General features: G+C 34.5%; 1 protein-coding gene across 1 annotated transcript in view; it reads left to right on the top strand.

The window, feature by feature from the left end:
• Stxbp5l (syntaxin binding protein 5L) overlaps positions 1 to 19,578 on the top strand; it is a 239,059-nt gene that overhangs the window by 104,038 nt on the left and 115,443 nt on the right. Inside the window, exons 8-10 of the mRNA XM_051150549.1 lie at positions 1,287 to 1,370; positions 6,058 to 6,181; positions 14,477 to 14,555. Of these exons, the coding sequence (XP_051006506.1) occupies positions 1,287 to 1,370; positions 6,058 to 6,181; positions 14,477 to 14,555 (287 nt within the window). The remainder of the gene's footprint in view (positions 1 to 1,286; positions 1,371 to 6,057; positions 6,182 to 14,476; positions 14,556 to 19,578) is intronic.

Here is a 19,578-nt window from a genome sequence, read left to right as displayed (position 1 = left end):
GCAATTAATCTAATCTAGAAAGTACCCCCTAGACGTTTGCCTGCAGGGTGCTTTTAGAACCTGTCAGGTTTAAACGATGGACTACAACCAGCTAACATTAATGTGAGAGAGAACTTTGAAAAAATCTTTAACTTCCGGCAGCTGGGGGGCCTGTGTTCGTGGCCTGTGCCCTCCCCAGAAATCATGTGGAAACCCATGATCCATGCTCCCGCTGACTGTAAAGAGCAAGCGAGTTGTTTTTGCAGTGATGCCGATGTTTGCAGATGCATAGCTGAGGAAAAGGGACATGGAAGGCTTCTCTGAGCACCCCTTACTCCCACCACACAAAGTAGCAGCCTGCACAGGAAGCCATTGAATAGAACTCTTAAGAAGTGTGATGAGGACGCTGAGGTATAGCTGTCCACAACTGATGGCTTCTGGTGGAGGTGAGGGAGGGGAAGGACTCAGTTCTATTTAAGGGGCGGGCCACTGAGAGTTTGACTATACTCTAATGGGTACACAGACAGCATAAATTGAATTTTATTTTTATTTAGTGTTCTTTTTGGGGGGGTCACAAGGGTGGGTGGATGAACATGGAAAGACTGGGAAATGAGTGTGATCCAGGTGAATGATATGAAATTCCCAGATAATCAATAAAAATATTGTGTTAAAAAAGATTTAACTTCTGAGGTTGTATAATAAGCCATCATTTAAAAAATATTTGCTCCAGGCTTTGGATGTAGCTCAGTTAGTGACTCTGCCTAATATGAACAAGGTCGCACATTTGACCCCCAGCATGAAGGACTGTGTAAGCATCACCAGAATATCACAGAAACATTTGCACAAAGTAAATACATTTGAAATAAAGACATGTAAAACATTTTTGTCTACTTTTCCAGCTACATAGCACTGAATGGTATATTAGAAGTTAATTAAACATAACAATTCATCCTTTGTTTTGTCTTAATTTTCTACCTACTTTCACCTTTAAAAATATATATTGTATTATGTTTATGTACATGTTTCCTCGATTATTTAGAGCCCAGCAGAGTTCTCAGGTCATATTTAATTGCAGAAAGGTTACTAGCCCTTTAATTTTTTTAATTGCTACATCAATATATTTGGTTTTTACATTTTTTTTAAAAGTGGGAAACATATTCAAGCACTGAAAAGGCAGTATAAGTCAGTCAGGCTGTATTGCGTAGAATGGGTTTTTTTTCTTTATCGTATTTTCAGTTCTTTTTATTTGAAAGCAGTTAAAATCAATGTCAGAATTAAGAAAATGGTTGTTTTTTATTGTTTTCCAGCTGTTAATAGGTTATGAAAATGGTACTGTAGTATTCTGGGACTTGAAATCTAAACGAGCAGAGCTGAGAGTTTATTATGATGAGGTAAGTAATTTCTGCTGACACTGTTGGAGAGTTTGGGGACCATGTCACTTTTTAACTCTGACAGCTTGTGTTTTATTAATACTTTTAATCCCTAGGCCTCTGCTTGTCCTTACTCAATGTTTAATACTCTTTTGTTATTTGTGTGTTTCAATTGTTAGTTATTTTTGAATGGGAATTCTGCTTGACTGCCAGTTTGGGAGATCATAACCTATTGTTGACTTTGTGTATATTCTGTTACTTCTGACGCTTTCTTGCCTTGCCTTACCTCCCTTTATTTCATCTAGGTTCCATGCTCACATCTTGCTTCTTGACCTTCAGGTTTTTAAAGGCAATATTCAAGCCTTCCTTAGAAAATTTATTTTCTGTGGCTAAAAGTTTGAGACAGTTTGAAAAGCCATTTTTTTTCCTATTACTTACCTTCTTAGAATAATGAAATATTTAGTAAATAAGACCAAGTAAGTGACAATAAGTATCTTGAGGTAAATTTATTATGTATAGTAGAGACTTGCTTGTTTCTCCCAGGTTGACAGTTTTGATGGGCTTTTGACCTAGGCCATTAATTATGATTCCCCATTTTATTTTTATTTATTTATTTTTTGATTCCCCATTTTAAAAGAAGCTAAGATAGAGGCCGTACAGCCAGGATAGAAGATGAAAAGGAAAATCATTTCTTCTAGCTGTGGAAGCAAAGATGATCATAAATCAGAAATACAGCAGGAGTGGGACAGGACAGGAAAAAATATACCGACCAAAACTCTCTGCCTAGTTAACATCACTCTTATCTGGGTATATTGTTGCATAATTTAGGGAAACATAGATGTAAACAGAAAAAGAATCTTCCCCACAAACTTATTTTCCAGAACTTCATTTTAGATTAGAGGAATAAAGTAATATCACCCAATGAACTTCTAATTGCCTTAGAATGCTTGACAGTTTTTGCATTGCATCATAACAACTAAATTTTAAAGTTTGGGTGCCTAAAGATGTATTTTATGGGCTAGAGTAATTTCTTAGTGGTTAAGAGTGTGCACTGCTCTTATATGGGATTTGAATTTGGTTCCAACACTCACATCTAGTAGCTCACAAAAGTTGTATTTCATAAAATCCACAGTTAATTTCTTAATGATTCTTTCAAATTAAGATTTATGGTATATATGGGCTAGTTACATTGACAAAGAGTCCAGAAGTTAACTGCATAGTATCCGGGCAATTTGGTCATGATTGGTGAAAAACAACCATGCAAGTAACATCACACAATTATGTTCTTCTCATCCATTTCCAATTCATCTGAATCATAATAAAAATGACCCTGAGGAGCTAAGCTAGTATTTTGGATGCTGTTAAATATGCAAAAATGCAAAAATATGATATGACTATTTCTTCCTCTTTCAAGATTGAGAGCTAGAGAAAAGCGCAAATATTACTTAATCTCTTAGAATTAGAAAAGACTAAAAGAAAGAAAAAGGAAAATGCTCAATTACATTTTTCTTCAACATAAACTGTATGGAAGTATATTTCCAACCTTAAAAAGTAGGCACATTAATTCTGAAATTGAACATTACGGTAAATAGTAGAAATATTCTGAGTTAATGGGGTATAATCACATACCTAATTTATACATAGAGATTAGTTTACATGTTACTTACATTTTATATGTGCATAAATTATATTATGTATTTGTCTACTAAACTACACATTTGTAGGTCCTGCCAGTCTAATGAAGATAATTATTAACATTTTACTGCAAAACTTTTCAAATTTCTTAGTACTTGGTTGTATCTAGAAGCTATCTTTAGTGAGTCTCTCAGATGATTTATAAGTCATCAATACTCACCTCACAGCTACAGATACTAGTCTTTTCTGTAATTCTTCAAACACCATTCTTAAAATTGTTTCTTTGCTTGTTTGCACCGCTCTCATTTATTATGCCTCTTTTTGCCATCTTTGATTCTTTTAAATTATAAGTGCTCAAGTTTGGGACACTGGTACAAACTAGGTGTTTGGGAGAAAGAGACAGAAAGACAAGTACGTCATTAGTATGAAGCTAACCGAACAATGTAGCTAGCCCCTCCCATCTCAAAAATATGCCTGTCTTTTGTTAGCATTCTTTAGTTTATTTCTACTTGCAATAGCTCTCATTTTTGATACTACCTGTACAAACTACAAACTTAATACAGCTAAAAGAATCCCTGGCCTTAACCCTCTCTTAAGCCTTATATTAAACATCTAGCAAATTAATAGGTAAGTCTAAAATAAATATCTATCATCAGAACTTAATTTATATGTGGTTGCTCTTACTGCTTTCTGTGTTTTGTTTTGTTTTGTTTTTAAAGATCAGGATAGACTGCCGGCCGTGGTGCTTCCTATTAACTCTTCTCTTTGTGCATATGCGATCAGTTTTCCCAGGCCTTTTGAGCTTGTCTTTATTATATCACTACCATTCTCTTGTTTACTCTTCGTCCTCATTTCTACACCCGGTACCCTAGGTTAAAACTTCTTGACTGGCTCTAGGGGACTCTTAGCATGACCTTTCCACATATTCTTTACTAACAAAGATTTCCTTTCAAAATATACAACCAGACCCCGTGATTCTCCACATCAGAACGTTCAAATGGCTCCCTGTTTGTTAACAGGGTCTGCATGTGAGAACTAAAGCTGTGGTGCTGGGTTTTTTTTTTTGTTTTCATTTTTGTCTTAAGTATAATTTACTGTATCTTGCTAAACAGTTAACATATTTGGGGCATGATACACACTATCTACTAATGGTATAATTTACTGCCTGCGTTCCAGGTTTTGCTGTTGTAATTCATGTTCCTATTACAAATTCTTTCCTTGTCTCTTCTGTATACCAAAATCCTACTATTTCCTTAGGCACCGAAAACCTATTTGAACTCTCTAACCGGCCCTTGATGAATAGTAATAAATGAACTGAATTTTTCCTTAGAAACCCAATATTATATTGAGGAATAATTAGCTGTGAAAAATTACTTCCAGCTAGGTGGTATAGGCTATGCATCTACTTCCAGCTCTTGGGAAGGTGAGGCAGAAGGATTGCCACAAGTTCAAGGCCAGCTTAGGCTACATAGTAAGCTTCAGGCCACTGTAGACTAGAGAGTGGAAATTTTCTCAATAAATAAAGAAAGGATTTCTTCTATAGTCGCAATGGGTTTTTGTTTGTTTGTTTATATTGCTATTCTTTTATTAATCTGAGGGAAATATTTCAGTTTGGCATGAGGGAGATGTTTTGAATCCATGGGAACTGCATACTTCCTTTTCTCAGATTGCTATATAGTTTTTACATTTTTGTTTTCAAGAAAAAAGTCACAGTTAACAAAATAGGACTAGTATTTTCCTTCAAATTCCTTTTTACTCTCTATTTTTTTTATCAACTGGTTGATATTTGGTTTCTAATAACCCCTTGTTTAAATGAAAATAATGTGATGTATATAAATATATAAATAACATAAGCAAAAAACAAAAATCCCCACAAGTCCAGGAATTCATGTTGCCTTTTATGCTCAGTGTACTCTGATGTTTTGAGGTCCACATCAGATCTTAAGTCCTTCAAGTTTAATGATTAGTCAAGATACCGTCTAGCTGTGATTCTAATACTGTGCATACTAGCTGGAGGTTCCACACTTGGTTACAAAAAGAATTCAGTTATGTATTTGTATAAGCACACATGTAATAAAAGTGCTGATCAATAACTATGATTAATATTCACCTATATTGACCTTCACTCTAGGTTCTTTGCGGGGAAAGATGTTTTTATATATCTTTCTAATTTTCTTTCCGACAACTGGCACTTGTCTCATTGTTTTTAACACAATGGATAAATTACGGTGAATAATTTATTGACAGAATATAAAAGGTTTAGTAATGTGATATTAATTACTTACTAATTCAGTAGACATTTTAAAAAATCTACTGTATGGAAGATACTACACTACCATCGGGTTTAATACAACTAAAAAAATGAAATAATTGCTGCAAATCTTATCTAACTCAAAACTACAGAATGGTTTTGGAAATTTTAAAAATTAAATCTTACTTGCTTTGAATCGGTATAGGGTATGCTTGAGGCAGTACTGTGCAGCAGTTGAGAATATGGGTTTTACAAGAAATTTGGTTTTGACTTGTGTAATTTTAAAAGGCAAATGACTATCTGTATCTAGGCCAGTTTCACCATATGAAAATTGAGAAATAATAATAAGATAAAAATAATACCTTTTATTTATTAAAAGCTAAATTTTATGCAAAATGTACATCATGGGATCTGGGCTATACAATGCCTTCAGGTGCTACCTCAAATTATTTTTTTAAGCTATCCACTTTAAGTGATATTAGGTCTACATCTTATAAGAAATTATCTTCTGATAACTATACTTTTACTTCTATGTAAATAATTTTTTCAAACAGGATGGTAGAATGTAGGAAGGGCATAGGATTTACAACAAAATGTTCTGGGATGTAAAGGTATTAAATTTTTTCCAGGACTTGAGGAAATCTGTTTTGGTAGCCTTGTGAAGGTCTGTAACAGGTTAAACCCAAAGACAGCCTAGTCTGGGACAGAAAAAATATTTTAACATGTTATCAGTGTATTAATTTTATGTCAAAATATTTTGGAATATGTGATGATATAATCTATCTACTTTCCCCCTGTACTTTTTTGTTGTTATTTTATTAGGCAATTCACTCAATTGATTGGCACCACGAGGGCAAGCAGTTCATGTGCAGCCATTCAGATGGGAGCTTGACTTTATGGAACCTGAAAAGCCCAAGTCGCCCTTTCCAAACCACAGTTCCACACGGTAAGATACACTCTTTCAAGGAAACTACGCAGACTACAGAACTGCTAATTCTTCCTATTTGAGCTTCCTTCATGTTGCAGGCGTTCATGAACCTATTAGCTCTCCTGTAAAGAACATATTTTAGGTCTCTGTTTTTTGCAGTCTTAGGAATAGTATGGTTAGTCTATTAACATTAAATATACTTACTGATAAGATAGATTTAGGTCTATTCCTATTTTTTCTGTTGTTTATGCTATATTTTGTTGATTTTCTTTGGCTTTTCACTTTAAAGTTATTGAACCATTCTTTTTAGGAGCACATAGTACTTATTCATAGTCATTTTATCTTCATTTTTACCATTAGTTACCACTATCACAATATATCTTAACTACTCAGCGTATTTTAACACTAATGTATAACACTTCATATAATATATAGGTATATTATAATCATATAGGTCTATTAATCTACCTTCATTGTCATGTATACTGTAATATATTATAATAAAAGTTAAATGGTCACAAGTATTGTAGTTAAGAGACAAAGTGCTCTATAATTTTATTTATTTGCAAACATTATTTGTGTTTCATGTGGGCCTGGTGAAAAGATTTCATGGAAATTACCTTTTATCTACCTTCACTCTTGAAAACTATTTTTCTAGATTTGTATTTATTGACAATGTCAGGCCATGAGCTGAGAGTTTGCTATGTGGGAATTTATGTAATGCAACAACTGCTTTAATGATATTCCATCATCTTCTAGTTTCAATGTTTTCTAAATGAGAAATTCTCAGTGTTTTGAACTTTGCATCTATACTATACAATGTGTTTGTTCCTTCTGGTTGTTTTTAAGCAATTTCTATGTCTTTTATTTGCAGCAACTTAAAAAAACATTATGCCTCAACTTGTTTTGATTTTGTTTTTAAATTTATACTGTTAAGAATTCTAACAAACTTCTTAAGTTCAAAAGGGCCACAAAATTTGGGAAATTTTTATGCCATTTATATTTAATATATTTTTGTTTGTGTTTCTGGTATATGATTTAACTCTTTCAGAAGTTTTGGTGTTGTGGCACACCTCTCTGAGTCTTTATTTTTGTATGAGTTTTTGTCAATTTTTTGTTACAAACTTCAAGTTAATTAGTTCCAACTGATTCATCATCTACTTAACTGCTTTATGCTCCTGCATTTTCATTCTATTAAACATCTAAGATTTTTTTCTACTTGATACATTTTGCTTTTTAGAACTCTTCCAAGATTTCCTTTTATCATTTATTCAAGCATTGCCTTCCTTTAATCATTGAGCTTAGGTACAGTCACCTCTTAAAATCTTTTTTTTTTTTTTTTCCTTTATGGTAACATCATCTGCTTCACCTTGACCTCTGTTGACAACAATGCTCACACTTCCTTCTCCTAAGAGTTTTGCTTCTACCTTATACAATGTAGATATACAGGCATTTTACCTTCATTTTTATCAGTTACTTGGGATATATAGTGTCAAAGTCTGTTAAAAATAGCAGTGTAAAACTTCATGTATATAATAAAAAAAAAACCCTTCATCTATATGAAGCTACATAGTGTAAGTGTCATATAATGTCATTTATACTCTAGAATATATTTTATATTCCCTTACCCACCTCCTTTTTAACCATCTGTCTTCTACATCTATGTGGAGGTACTTCATTGTTTTTTAGGAGTTATATTTTTCTACCATAAAGAGGTGAACTATAAAGTTTCAGTAATCAGACAATTGTACTTTAAAAGGAAATCCACTCTTGTGGGAGAAGTTGTTGGTTTGTTTGGTTAGTTTCGTTTTCTGAGACAGACTAACCTAGTACTTGGAGTCTTCTTCCTCTGTCTCTCAGATGCTGTGATTACAGATTTGAGCCTCCATGCCCAGCCTTTTGAAAAAAATTTTAAATTGTAGTAAAATATATATGGTATACAATTCCTTATTTTAACTATTTACAGACTGTCTTGTATGTAAATATGATCAGATGATCAAGTTTCAGTCAAAACAGAAGATTGTGCTATATTTTTAAACATATACAGAAAAATTTTTAAAAATTGTCATTTGCTAAATTACCAGGAAAATTGTAAATTGTGTAAAATGGGGCAGCAAAGTGTTTCTGGTTGACAGTGACATAAAATGTAGTTAAGAAGTAAATATTATGATGAACTATATATAAACTTTATAGATACTTTAAAAAATATTTAAAGAAGAAATTGGAACAAAACTGAACAGTGTATAAAATAGCATTGAAATATACTACATACTCAAGGAAATTTATTAAAGATAATTATTAAAAGAAAACTTGCAACTTTTAATATTTTATGTATATAAGAAGAAAAACATAAAGATAACTATTCACTCAAAATCTAAAAATAAAAAACCAAAAAACAAAAAATTAACAACAGAATAAGATAACAAGGAAGGATCAAATCACACATATTACAGATGTTAATGCTAGTAAAAGCAGAACCATACAACAAAGAAATAAAAGACACATTGTTATAATGAAATAATGAAAGAAAACAGACATTGTCTTTAGCTGAGATACATAGAACAAAAACATGAGATTAGAATTTACATGGAAAAGGGGAACAATCCTCCATTGCTCGTGAAAGTGCAAACTTGTACCATTTATACTCTGTTAATTTATAAAATGTTGCTTAGTTACAGATGTATATAGGTTCTTAGAAAAAAATTGTTTTTCATGTTTGTTTCTTACTCATATTTAAAATCTTGATCATGTAAGGGTATTGGGAAACATGCTTTTCTTATATATACTCATTGTAATTATTAATTTAAAGAAAATTTAGAATGTAAACACATGAAAAATAAAGTGAAGTTCAGTTTTTTTATTACAGGTGACATCATGACTTTCTCATCTTTTAAATCAATAGAGCATTTAAAAATCAACAGAGCAAGAAAACAATCTAACAAAGAAATGCAAATGGTTCTGTATAACCTACAATAAGGCATATAGCAAAAATCAATCAATTTCCAAACAGTGGTCAGCATGGCCTGATTATTATTTCTTAAACAACACTCAGGAAAGGTTAATCATAAATTTCCCCAACCTAAATCCATTGTGTTTACATGATTGTCATAGCAACATAGCTTGAAACTAAATGTCCTTAACACAGAAAAACCTTGACTTATTTCCAGGCCCAAACCAATAAGTGTGCTATCCAAACCTAGGCTAAGTGCCAAGGGGTCCTCTCTTGTGAAATATCTGTAAAGCACGACATTCCAAGCCCACCTTCTATTACTTTCAAGGCAGATTCTAAAGAAACAAGTTTTACTTTTCTCCAGCTAACAATCTCTAACTAGGTACTGTTATATCAAAGTCCTAATTTTCTTTTCAAGCAGTTTCTGCCTGGCTAATCACAATAGTCAGAATGAAAACTCTCTCGTTGTCTCAAGTCTTTTAATGTTCTCTGTGAAAAAAAGTTTTCCAGTGTAAATTTTATTAGGGCTCATAGTCAAAGTAAAAGAATAGAGAAAAAGACTGTTTTAGGAGAAAAGGCAGATTTCAAGGTAGTTTTTAGGCAAAATTACACCTGAACCATAAATAATATTTAAGGGCAGTGGTGATCAGCTGGAGATCTTCGGAACTTTGTCAAGCAAAGCCTCAGTAGCTGTTCTGGATGTCTAGAGATCATGCGGAGCAGCCGGAGGTCTTTAGAACCTTCTCAAGCAAACCCTCTATGACTTCTCCTCATATCTGTGACAAACTTCTACACATAGGATTAATAACGTAGGTGAAATAGATAATTTCCAAGGTAAATACAAAAGAATGAAATTTTTGTAAGTTTAAATAATATCTGTTGTGGTCCCTTTCTTTTAGCATGGAAAACACCTCTTATTATTATATTTTTGGTAAGATAGTGCCGGTGGTGCAAGTTCAGTTTCATTTTGGGGAAGTGAATTCATTGTTGAAAGATGATTTTTTTCCAACATAAAATTCTTAGTTGATATTACTTTTTCTTTTCTAATACCCTGAATATGTTGTTTTCTGCTCTTTGGCCTTTATCATTTTTGAAGTTGACATTTACTCTGACTTGTACCTCATTCTGTACTTATACAGTCATTTTTTACTTTTGTTTTTTCTTTCTGCCTTTAAGATTTTTTTCTGTCTTTCAGCATTTTTCCTTGGATTGTCTGGGTTTGTTTTTTTTTTATCACTTTATCATTTCTTTTCTCATCTTTCAGTGTTATACTTATGCACATGGTGGTGTGATTAATGTATTCCACACTTTTTCAGATTGTTCACTTTTTTTCCTCCTATTTGAATTACCTTTTAGTGCCATACTGTCTTTTCTTGCAGCATTGATCTCTTACATTTTCAAAATAGTTTTTGTTAATTTCACCCATACTCTTGTTCTGAAATATTGCCTTATTTAATATTACTTTCCAATTCAAAAGCTGTCCATGTTTATATTGAAAATCAGTGTCACAGTTTCTCTGTGTAGTCTTTACTGTGCTAAAACTTGCTCTTAGACCAGGCTGGCCTCAAAATCAAAGACCAACCTGCCTCTGCCTCTGCCTCCTGCGTGCTTGGATTAAAGGCGTGCAGCACCACTGCCTGGCTTCATTTATCCTTTCATAAGAGTCACACTGGTCTATCTATAAACCTGTTTTAATTCCAACTGCTACAACATGTTTGGTCTGTCACTTATTTGCTTATGGTACAGCATACTGTAATTTTTATGTTTTTATTGTTCAATCTAGTGATTTCTGAACATACTAGAATTTAATTACTTCTATGTACCCTGACACTTAACATATAGTACTTGGAATATAAAGAATAACAATAATTCAAATTGATGATACTGTTGTTTTATATAACTTGACATTTAAACAGGTCATTTTTGCTTTGATAATCAAGGCAGCCCCCACCCCAAAAAAAAATGCAAAAACAAAAAAACAAAACAACAGCAACAAAAACCTCTTTCCTGAAGAAGTCAAATTATCCCAATTGGCAGATGATATGATAGTGTATATAAGTAACTCCTAAAATCCCACCAGAGAACTCCTACAGCTGATTAACACCTTCAGCAAATTGGCAGGATACAAAATAAACTCAAAAAACTCAGTAGCTCTCATATATACAAATGACAAACAGGGAGAGGAAGAAATTAGGAATATTACTCCCTTCACGATAGCCACAGCAATATAAAATATCTAGGAATAACCCTAACCCAGCAAGTGAAGGACTTATTTGAAAAAAACTTTAAATCTCTGAAGAAAGAGATTGAAGATGACATGAGAAGATGGAGGGATCTACCTTGTTCGTGGATCGGGAGAATTAACATTGTAAAAATGGCCATCTTACCAAAAGCAATTTACAGATTCAATGCAATCCCTATCAGAAGACCTACAAAATATTGTGAAGATATTGAAAGATCAATTCTCAACTTCATATGGAGAAATAAAAAGCCCAGAATAGCAAAAACAATCCTATACAATAAAAGATCCTCTGGAGGAATCTCCATACCTGATCTCAAGCTGTACTATAGAGCAACAGCATTAAAACAGCATGGTGCTGGCACAGCAACAGGCTGGTGGATCAATGGAATCAAATTGAAGACCCAGAGATGAATCCACACACATTTGGTCACTTGATTTTTGACAAAGAAGCCAAATCCATTCAATGGAAAAACGATAGCATCTTCAACAAATGGTGCTGGTCTAACTGGCTATCTACATGTAGAAAAAATGCAATTAGACCCCTATTTGTCACCATGCACAAAACTCAAGTCCAAGTGGATTAAAGACCTCAACCTAAAACCAGAGACATTAATTCAGTTAGAGGAAAAAGTGGGGAAGAGCCTGGAACACATAGGCACAAGGGACAACTTCCTGAACAAAACACCAACAGCCCAGGCCTTAACGTCAGCAATTAATAAATGGGACCTCATGAGGCTGAGAAGCTTCTGTAAGGCATGTGACACTGTCAAGAGAACAAAGCGACAGCCTACAGACTGGGAAAAGATCTCCATCAACCCTTCATCTGACAAAGGTCTAATATCCAAAATATATAAAGAACTCAAGAAATTAAACGCCACCAAACCAAATAACCCAATAGAGAAATGGGGCTCAGAACTAAACAGAGAATTCTGAACAGAAGAATATCAAATGGCTGAGAAACACTTAAAGAAATGCTCAACCTCCTTAGTCATCAGAGAAATGCAAATCAAGACGACTCTGAGATTCCATCTTAGACTCATCAGAATGGCTAAGATCAATAACTCAACTGACACCACATGCTGGCAAGAATGTGGAGAGAGAGGAACACTCCTTCATTGCTGGTGGGAATGCAAACTAGTACAACCACTTTGGAAATCTATCTGGCGCTTTCTCAGAAAAATGGGAATAGGGCTTCCTCAAGACCCAGCTATTCCACTCCTTGGAATATACCCAGAAGATGCTCAACCATGTTCATAGCTGCATTATTCATAATAGCCAGAACATGAAAACAGCCTAAGTGTCCCTCAGTAGAAGAATGGATAAAGATACTGTGGTACATTTACACTATGGAATACTACTCAGCTATTAAAAACAAGGAATTCCCAAAATTTGTGGACAAATGGATTGAACTAGAAATGATCATAATGAGTGAGTTCACCCAGAAGCAAAAAGAGTTAAATGGTATATACTCATATCGAGACACTAATCCAAGGGGCACGTCCCATGAAAAACTTTACCAGGAAAGTGGGTCAGAGGAGAGGACATCCTATTGAGACTTTAGGTGAGAGAAGCCTGGGAGAATGAGGAAATAGAAGGATCCAGAGGGTCCTGGAAACCTAGAAGAGGAACTTTATGACAGGCGTATCTGGGTCCTGGGGTCCTCCTCAAACTATGGCACCAGCCAAGGAAAATATAGGCAGTAAACTTTGAACCCCTACTCAGACAGGACATTCTCCACCGTCGAGTGGAGAAGGAGATCTGACTTTCACACAAACTCTGGTGCCCCATCTCTGACCACGTCCCCTGGGGAGGCATGGTGGCACTTAGAGGAAGGATATCAAGTTACCAAGAAGAGACTCGATACCCTAAGAGCATATAGATGGAGGGGGAGGTCCCCCTCAGTCACAGACATAGGGGAGGGGAGTAGGGGAGAAGTGGGAGGGAGGGAGGAATGGGAGGGTACAAGGGATGGGCTAACAAATTAGATGTAATATGAATAAATTAATAAAAAAACCTCTTTCCCCAAAGTAAACTGTTAGAGATAGAGATTGAATATTATTGTATGTAACAACCTGAGTTCAGTGCCTGGGACCCACATGGTGAAAAGAGAGAGCTGATAATTCTCTGACCTCTGTATGTGTACTAGCACACATGTGCCCCCTCTACACACAATAAGCCAATCATGAACCAATAAATCAATCATGAGGCAATAAATCAATGTAATGACATTTTAAAATGAAGTGATTTTGTAAGTCCATCATATGTTTTACATTACAAGACTTTCTGCAATATGAAAGTTTATTTCTACTACAGATAAAATATTGATCATGATAATGATTTTATCTTTTTCTTTCTTTTTTCTTTTTTTCCTGAGGAGGGAAGAGAAACAGGGTCTCATGTAACCTACACTGAATTTAAACTCTCAAGTCTCCTGCCTCAGCCTCCTGAGTGCCGGAATAACAGTCATGAATAATCAATTTTCATAATATATATTTCATTATGCATGTATGAGTCTACAATCCTAAGTTTTATTTTATTAGCCCAAATAGCTGAAATAACTTTGCAGGAAACTACATTCATATTTAGAGAATGCAAAACAGCAAAGGCTGAATATGTTTATAAGTAACTCATATAGCAGTCAATTGTTAAAATTTTATACCTTATAAGTTTAATAAAATATTAGAATGCATAGACATGTCAAATACAGGCACTTTGAGAATAAACGAATATATCTTTAGCTTTAGCTGATGTTACTCTGCATTAATTCATAGAAGTGACCAGTTTAATAAGATAGTGCATCTAAAGCAATAAATACATTCCAAATTTAAGTATAATTGATGGAAATGTAATAGGTTACTTGTGCTACTCTCTTCTGAAATCTACGGTTAAAACTGTGCTTGAGCCTTTGGGTTTATTTGTATTTATATCACCTGCTACAGTGTAAACTATTTAAGAATTGTTATTGCAGTGCAGGAAGCTATATGAATCATCCCTAGAGGTTTGTAGATTTCTTTTGTTTAATTATATTATTATCTGTTTATATTTCTTCATTGAAATTTTTAAAAAATCCTCATGGATCAATATGATTTAAATTAGATTTAATGTTTTTCTCTCTCATTAGGAAAAAGTCAAAGAGAAGGAAGAAAGTCTGAGTCTTGTAAACCAATTCTTAAAGTAGAGTACAAAACCTGCAGGAACAGGTACGTGGTTCTGTTTTGTGAATTGTCATAGATCTAAGGGTTAGGAGAAGGAAAGCAGACAACTTTTAACCATGCTATATGGTCATATAAGTATAAATTATTAATTCTCTAAACCAATAGCTTAATTTGTGATTATATGACGATTGAAAATAAGAACTAACTTTAATTATATTTATATTAGCATGATATATATTAATTCTAATAATTGAGGACTTTTGAGCCATATACAACACTGGCAGCATATTTATTAAGCTAAATCTATGCATTTCTTGATATTCCTTATGATATTTAAATATATAACCGAATCTCTCTGAACTTAGGATTTTACATTCTGAAATTGGAAAGTTAACCTTTAGTTGGTGTTATAAAGTTATATATATTGTCATAATAGAAAAAACAAACTTTACAATGTTTAAGGAAATAAAATTTAATAAAGTTGGATTATAGTTATACCATATCCAGTACTTCTGCATAGCTTCTTTAATTTACATTAGTAATTAATGGAAAATTTTCCAAACAAAATGAACATAGTAAACCTTGCCTGAACATCATCATCATCATCATCATCTTGCATGTCTACACACACCAGTGTGTGTGTGTGTGTGTGTGTGTGTGCGTGTGACTTGTGTGTATTTGGGAGTACATGCTACAGAGCTCATGTAGCGGTCAGAGGACAATTTTATGGAATCAGTTCTTTCCTTCCACTTTTATTTGGGTCCCAGGGATCTAACTCAGGTGCCAGGCCGAGTAGTAAGTGCTTTGACCTGCTGAGCCATCTTCTCAGACCCTGAGCATTATAACTATAGAGTGAACATCTTTCTTTATGTTGGTTACCTGCTCACACTGGAATGTGTTCTTGCCATTTATAGGTACAATTATGTTTGTTAAAACTCTCTCTTCTAAAGTTTTAATAGTAAAAAGTCATGGCAAATTATCAATATCTCTTTAGCAGGCCAGTTTAATTTAGCATAACTAAAGTAATAAAAAGTTTAAATATAAACATTGTGAATGGAAACTAAATCTTATATAAGTCTTGTCTTCTTAAAATACTATTTAAAACTAAAACTTTTATTCCGCCTTTGGGATCAGCAGTATTTACATCATCTGTTATAGGTGCAAGCTCTAAGGATCATTGCTTTCAAGAGATTATATCAATCATTCCTAGAAGCTTACACTTTTATTTTGGTTTTCTTATTCACATGTGTAATTTTTTCAAAGGAAAAGCTTCAGTATTGGGCACTCTTAAGGACTTTTAACAATATCCATTGAATTGTCAACTAGTGTTCAGCCTTTCCTGTAGATTACAAATGTTGAAAACAAAACAGCAAAGTGAGAGCAGTTTCGTGGGAACCTTGAGAGACTTTTCCCACAATAAATTTTATGAACTCTGAACTTTATGGGTTCTATTTTTGTTACAACCACACCGTTTTTGAGAATGTACTCCTGTGAAATGCTCCACAATATTCGGTTTGCTTCAGTTGGTTTTAACTATATGTCACACCGTGTGACTTGAAGTGTGTGGTAAAAAAGGAATACAGCCAGTGTTTGAATATGTTAGGCTCCAGTAGTGAGCACCAAGATGGGATCTACTGCTTTTTAAATAGCATGAGAATAGTTTTATAGTAGTCTGCTTTAGGTACACAGAAACAGGGAAAGAGTATAACTGGGTTGTAAATATTATCAAATTTCTATCTGTAATATTTTGCACAGTTTTTTTTTTAATGAAAGAAAAGGAGCATCTAACACAGCCTTGAAGGCAATAGAGAGGAGAGCCATCAAGAGAGAGATTAGGAACATTCTTTGGGGAAAGGAATTTCTGAGATAAGACTTAACGGATGAGAGTAAAGAAGATACTTTAGGAACCAGGACTTAAATAAAGCAGTGTACAGTCAATTAGTGTCACTGACTTTGCGGTGACATGGCTATGAGATTTTCAATTATATCATAATCTCTGTTCCCATCACCAGCAACACCTGACTTACTATGATGCTCATAAAGACTAGATAAAATGATGCATAAAGCATAGATAATCATGACTAAGAGGGCACACACTTAGTCTCTTCATAAATCAAATTACTGCTGTTATTATCATTAGAGCTTGGTGGTCTATACTGTTAGAAGAATTTGATTAGTTCAAAAGATTTGTTTTAACAATCAGTATTCTCACTGCAATACTCCTCTTTATAATGTGAAATAAGCATCTTACCAATCATATTTCCTATCCTTCCACATGCACACATTGCATGTGTGTTTTTTTTTTTTGAGTATTATTATTTTATAAAAGTCACCTCTGAAAGTTTAAACAGAGGAGGAAAGCCAGAAGTGTGCTGATCTTAAGAAGGATGAAAGACCACAGAAGCGACAGAGATCTCTCTGTTACTGGAGGTTATACCAAAGTGAAGCTCAGCCTTAATGAAGAGACAATGTTCCTTTCCATTGATTGTTTCATGCATATACATGGACTCATCTGTTCTTGTTACCGGATAGTGTTAGATTTTTTTCTTTAACAGCAAAACGTGGTTTTCTTTCTAAAGTAGACAGTGCAAACACATTGCTATCCTCCCTGTGAACACTTCAAATCAGAAGGTTTCTATCTGTAACAAATTCCGGTTGATGCCGATGCTAGACCACACTTTGAAAAATCAATACACTGGGGAAGATAAAGTGGTAAGAAATGAAAGTGACCAGCAAAAGCAAAGGAGGCAATGATGACGCAAATACCTAGAGCCTAAAAGGAATCACTACGAACCTTTCTTAGTCATTGTTCTTTTTGCTGTGATGAGCCACCATGACCGAAGGACCTCTTATAAAGAGCAAGGAAGTGGGAGTTTGCGATTTTACAGGGTTAGTGTCTACGATTCTCAGGACAGGAAGCACGGCAGAGGGCAGGCAGGTGCTGGAGAGGGAGTTGAGAGTACATCCTGCTCCAAAGGCAGCAGAAAGAGAGAGACACTGGGCCTGATGTGGGCTTCTGAAACCTCAGCACCTACCCCCAGTGACCCACTTCCTCCAACAAGGCCACACCTACTTCAACAAGGCCACACCTCCTAATTCTTGTAATCCTCAAACAGTTCCACCTCCTGATGACTAATCTGAGGAACATCGAACTATGTGAGCCTATAGGGGGCATCTTCATTCAAACCACCACAGAACCTTAGAATAAAAACGATACAGGTTTTCGACAAGTAGAAAATAGTTATTAAAACTAAGTAGAACAGGCCAATGTGGGAGCTGGGAGAGCTGGCTCAGCAATTAAGACAACTAATGCTCTCACAGAGGACCTAGATTTGGTTCCCAGCAGCCACATGCTAGCCACATGTTAGCTGTCTGTTTATCCAGGTTCACGGACAGTGATTCGTTCTTCTAGTCCCTGTGTGCTCCTGCATTTACACGATACACACAAACTCATACAAACACACACACATACTTTTTCTTTCTTTAAACATATGCATTTATATTATCATACACACATAATTTTTAAAATAAAAATAAACAAAACCCTTAATCTATAGTTACCTTCATTCACTACTTAAAAGTAAATTTTATTGTATGTACTTAAGGTTTACAATATTGTGTTATCAAGTAGATGGAAATATATACTTCAAACAGTAGGAAATATGCTTTCTAATACCAGATGCATGGGTTCTTCAATTACTTTGTCAGATCACTCAAATTGTCCTCAGTGCAAGAATCAGAAAGCAGAAGAGCTCTTTGTCTGAGTTGTTTATAATTCAAGTAATTGTGTAAAAATACCAAAACATACTTTTAAAGAAAAACCAGACTAGGTATTTTATGTGTACATGTGATAGAAGCATTAAAACTTGCGTTGTTTTGTTGTTCTTTACACAGCATAAAATTAACAAATGATTGCGCAATGCGAAACGTAACGGAGGAGGCACTGTAGTGACTTGCCGACCTGGGCCGCTTCTTAATTTAGCAGACACAGCGGAAGTGGGTTACGTAGCGGAGACTTTCAAAGGCCTCTGATGCAAAGAGTCTCTAGTTCTTTTTAAAATGCATTTGGAGAGGGATACTTTCAACTGGGTATTTACTTGCTGAAAATACTTCTTTATTAACGTAAACTGTGCATTGAGTTTGGAGAAGAGCAGTGAAAAGTTAAGAAACTATTTATAGACAGCTGTAGTATTTATAATCCTTGAAGGAAACCCCACTGAGTTAGTCTCTTTGTGTCATTGTAATACAGCACTGGAATAAGTTCCATATTTTGAAAAGTAATATATGATCTCTCTTAAAGTGGAGAGACTTACTTGCCTTTAGGTTGCTGAAGGTTCTGTCTGTCATTAGCTGACTCCATTTTTTTTTTTTTTTTTTTTTTTTTTTTTTAGTCTTGTGTCAAGGCAAATTAAAATCATCACAGCAGATAGGCACACATAGTAAAATAGCTTACTTATGTCAGCCAAGGAGCAGAGTGAGAGAAGAGAAGCCTATGCTGGTATTCTTTCTCGCTCTTTTATTCCTTCCTGGACCCCAGGTTGTTGGACAGCACTGTTGATAGTCAGCACAGGGCTCAAGCCAACCAAATTGAAATAAGCGACTCATTTTACTATTTATTCATATCTTGAAAAGTAAGATATTCTCTCCCTCCCCGCCTCCCACTCTGTGTGTGTATGTGTATGTGTGTGTATGTGCACACATGTAAACAACTAAAGAAAAATAGGCCATAATTTGAGAGAGAAAGCAAAGGAGAGTACTTAGAAGGGTTTGAAGGAGGGAAGGGAAGGGAATTATATTTTAATTTCAAAATAAAAAGGTTTTAAAGTAATAGACTTAAGAGTTTATGTGAAATTACTTGAGCTGGCTATAGCTTGCTGGGTATGCATAAAACTAAGTAGGAGCTATTTCTATGATAAATTATTGTTCACCTATTTTTCTTTCTTCTCATAAACTTCTTAACTACAGAAGCTTCATTAATGGAATTTTCATGTTCCTGTCTACCATTCTGAACTCTCCACTGTCATCTTTCATCCTGTATTAAAATTTGCCTCTTTTTTAACTTAGGTAT

The sequence above is a fragment of the Acomys russatus genome, chromosome 8 (genome assembly GCF_903995435.1).
Source record: "Acomys russatus chromosome 8, mAcoRus1.1, whole genome shotgun sequence".
In the NCBI taxonomy this organism is placed as follows: Eukaryota; Metazoa; Chordata; class Mammalia; order Rodentia; family Muridae; genus Acomys; species Acomys russatus.
Note: the sequence above shows the minus strand (reverse complement) of the source record. Positions and strands in the feature narration are given on the sequence as shown.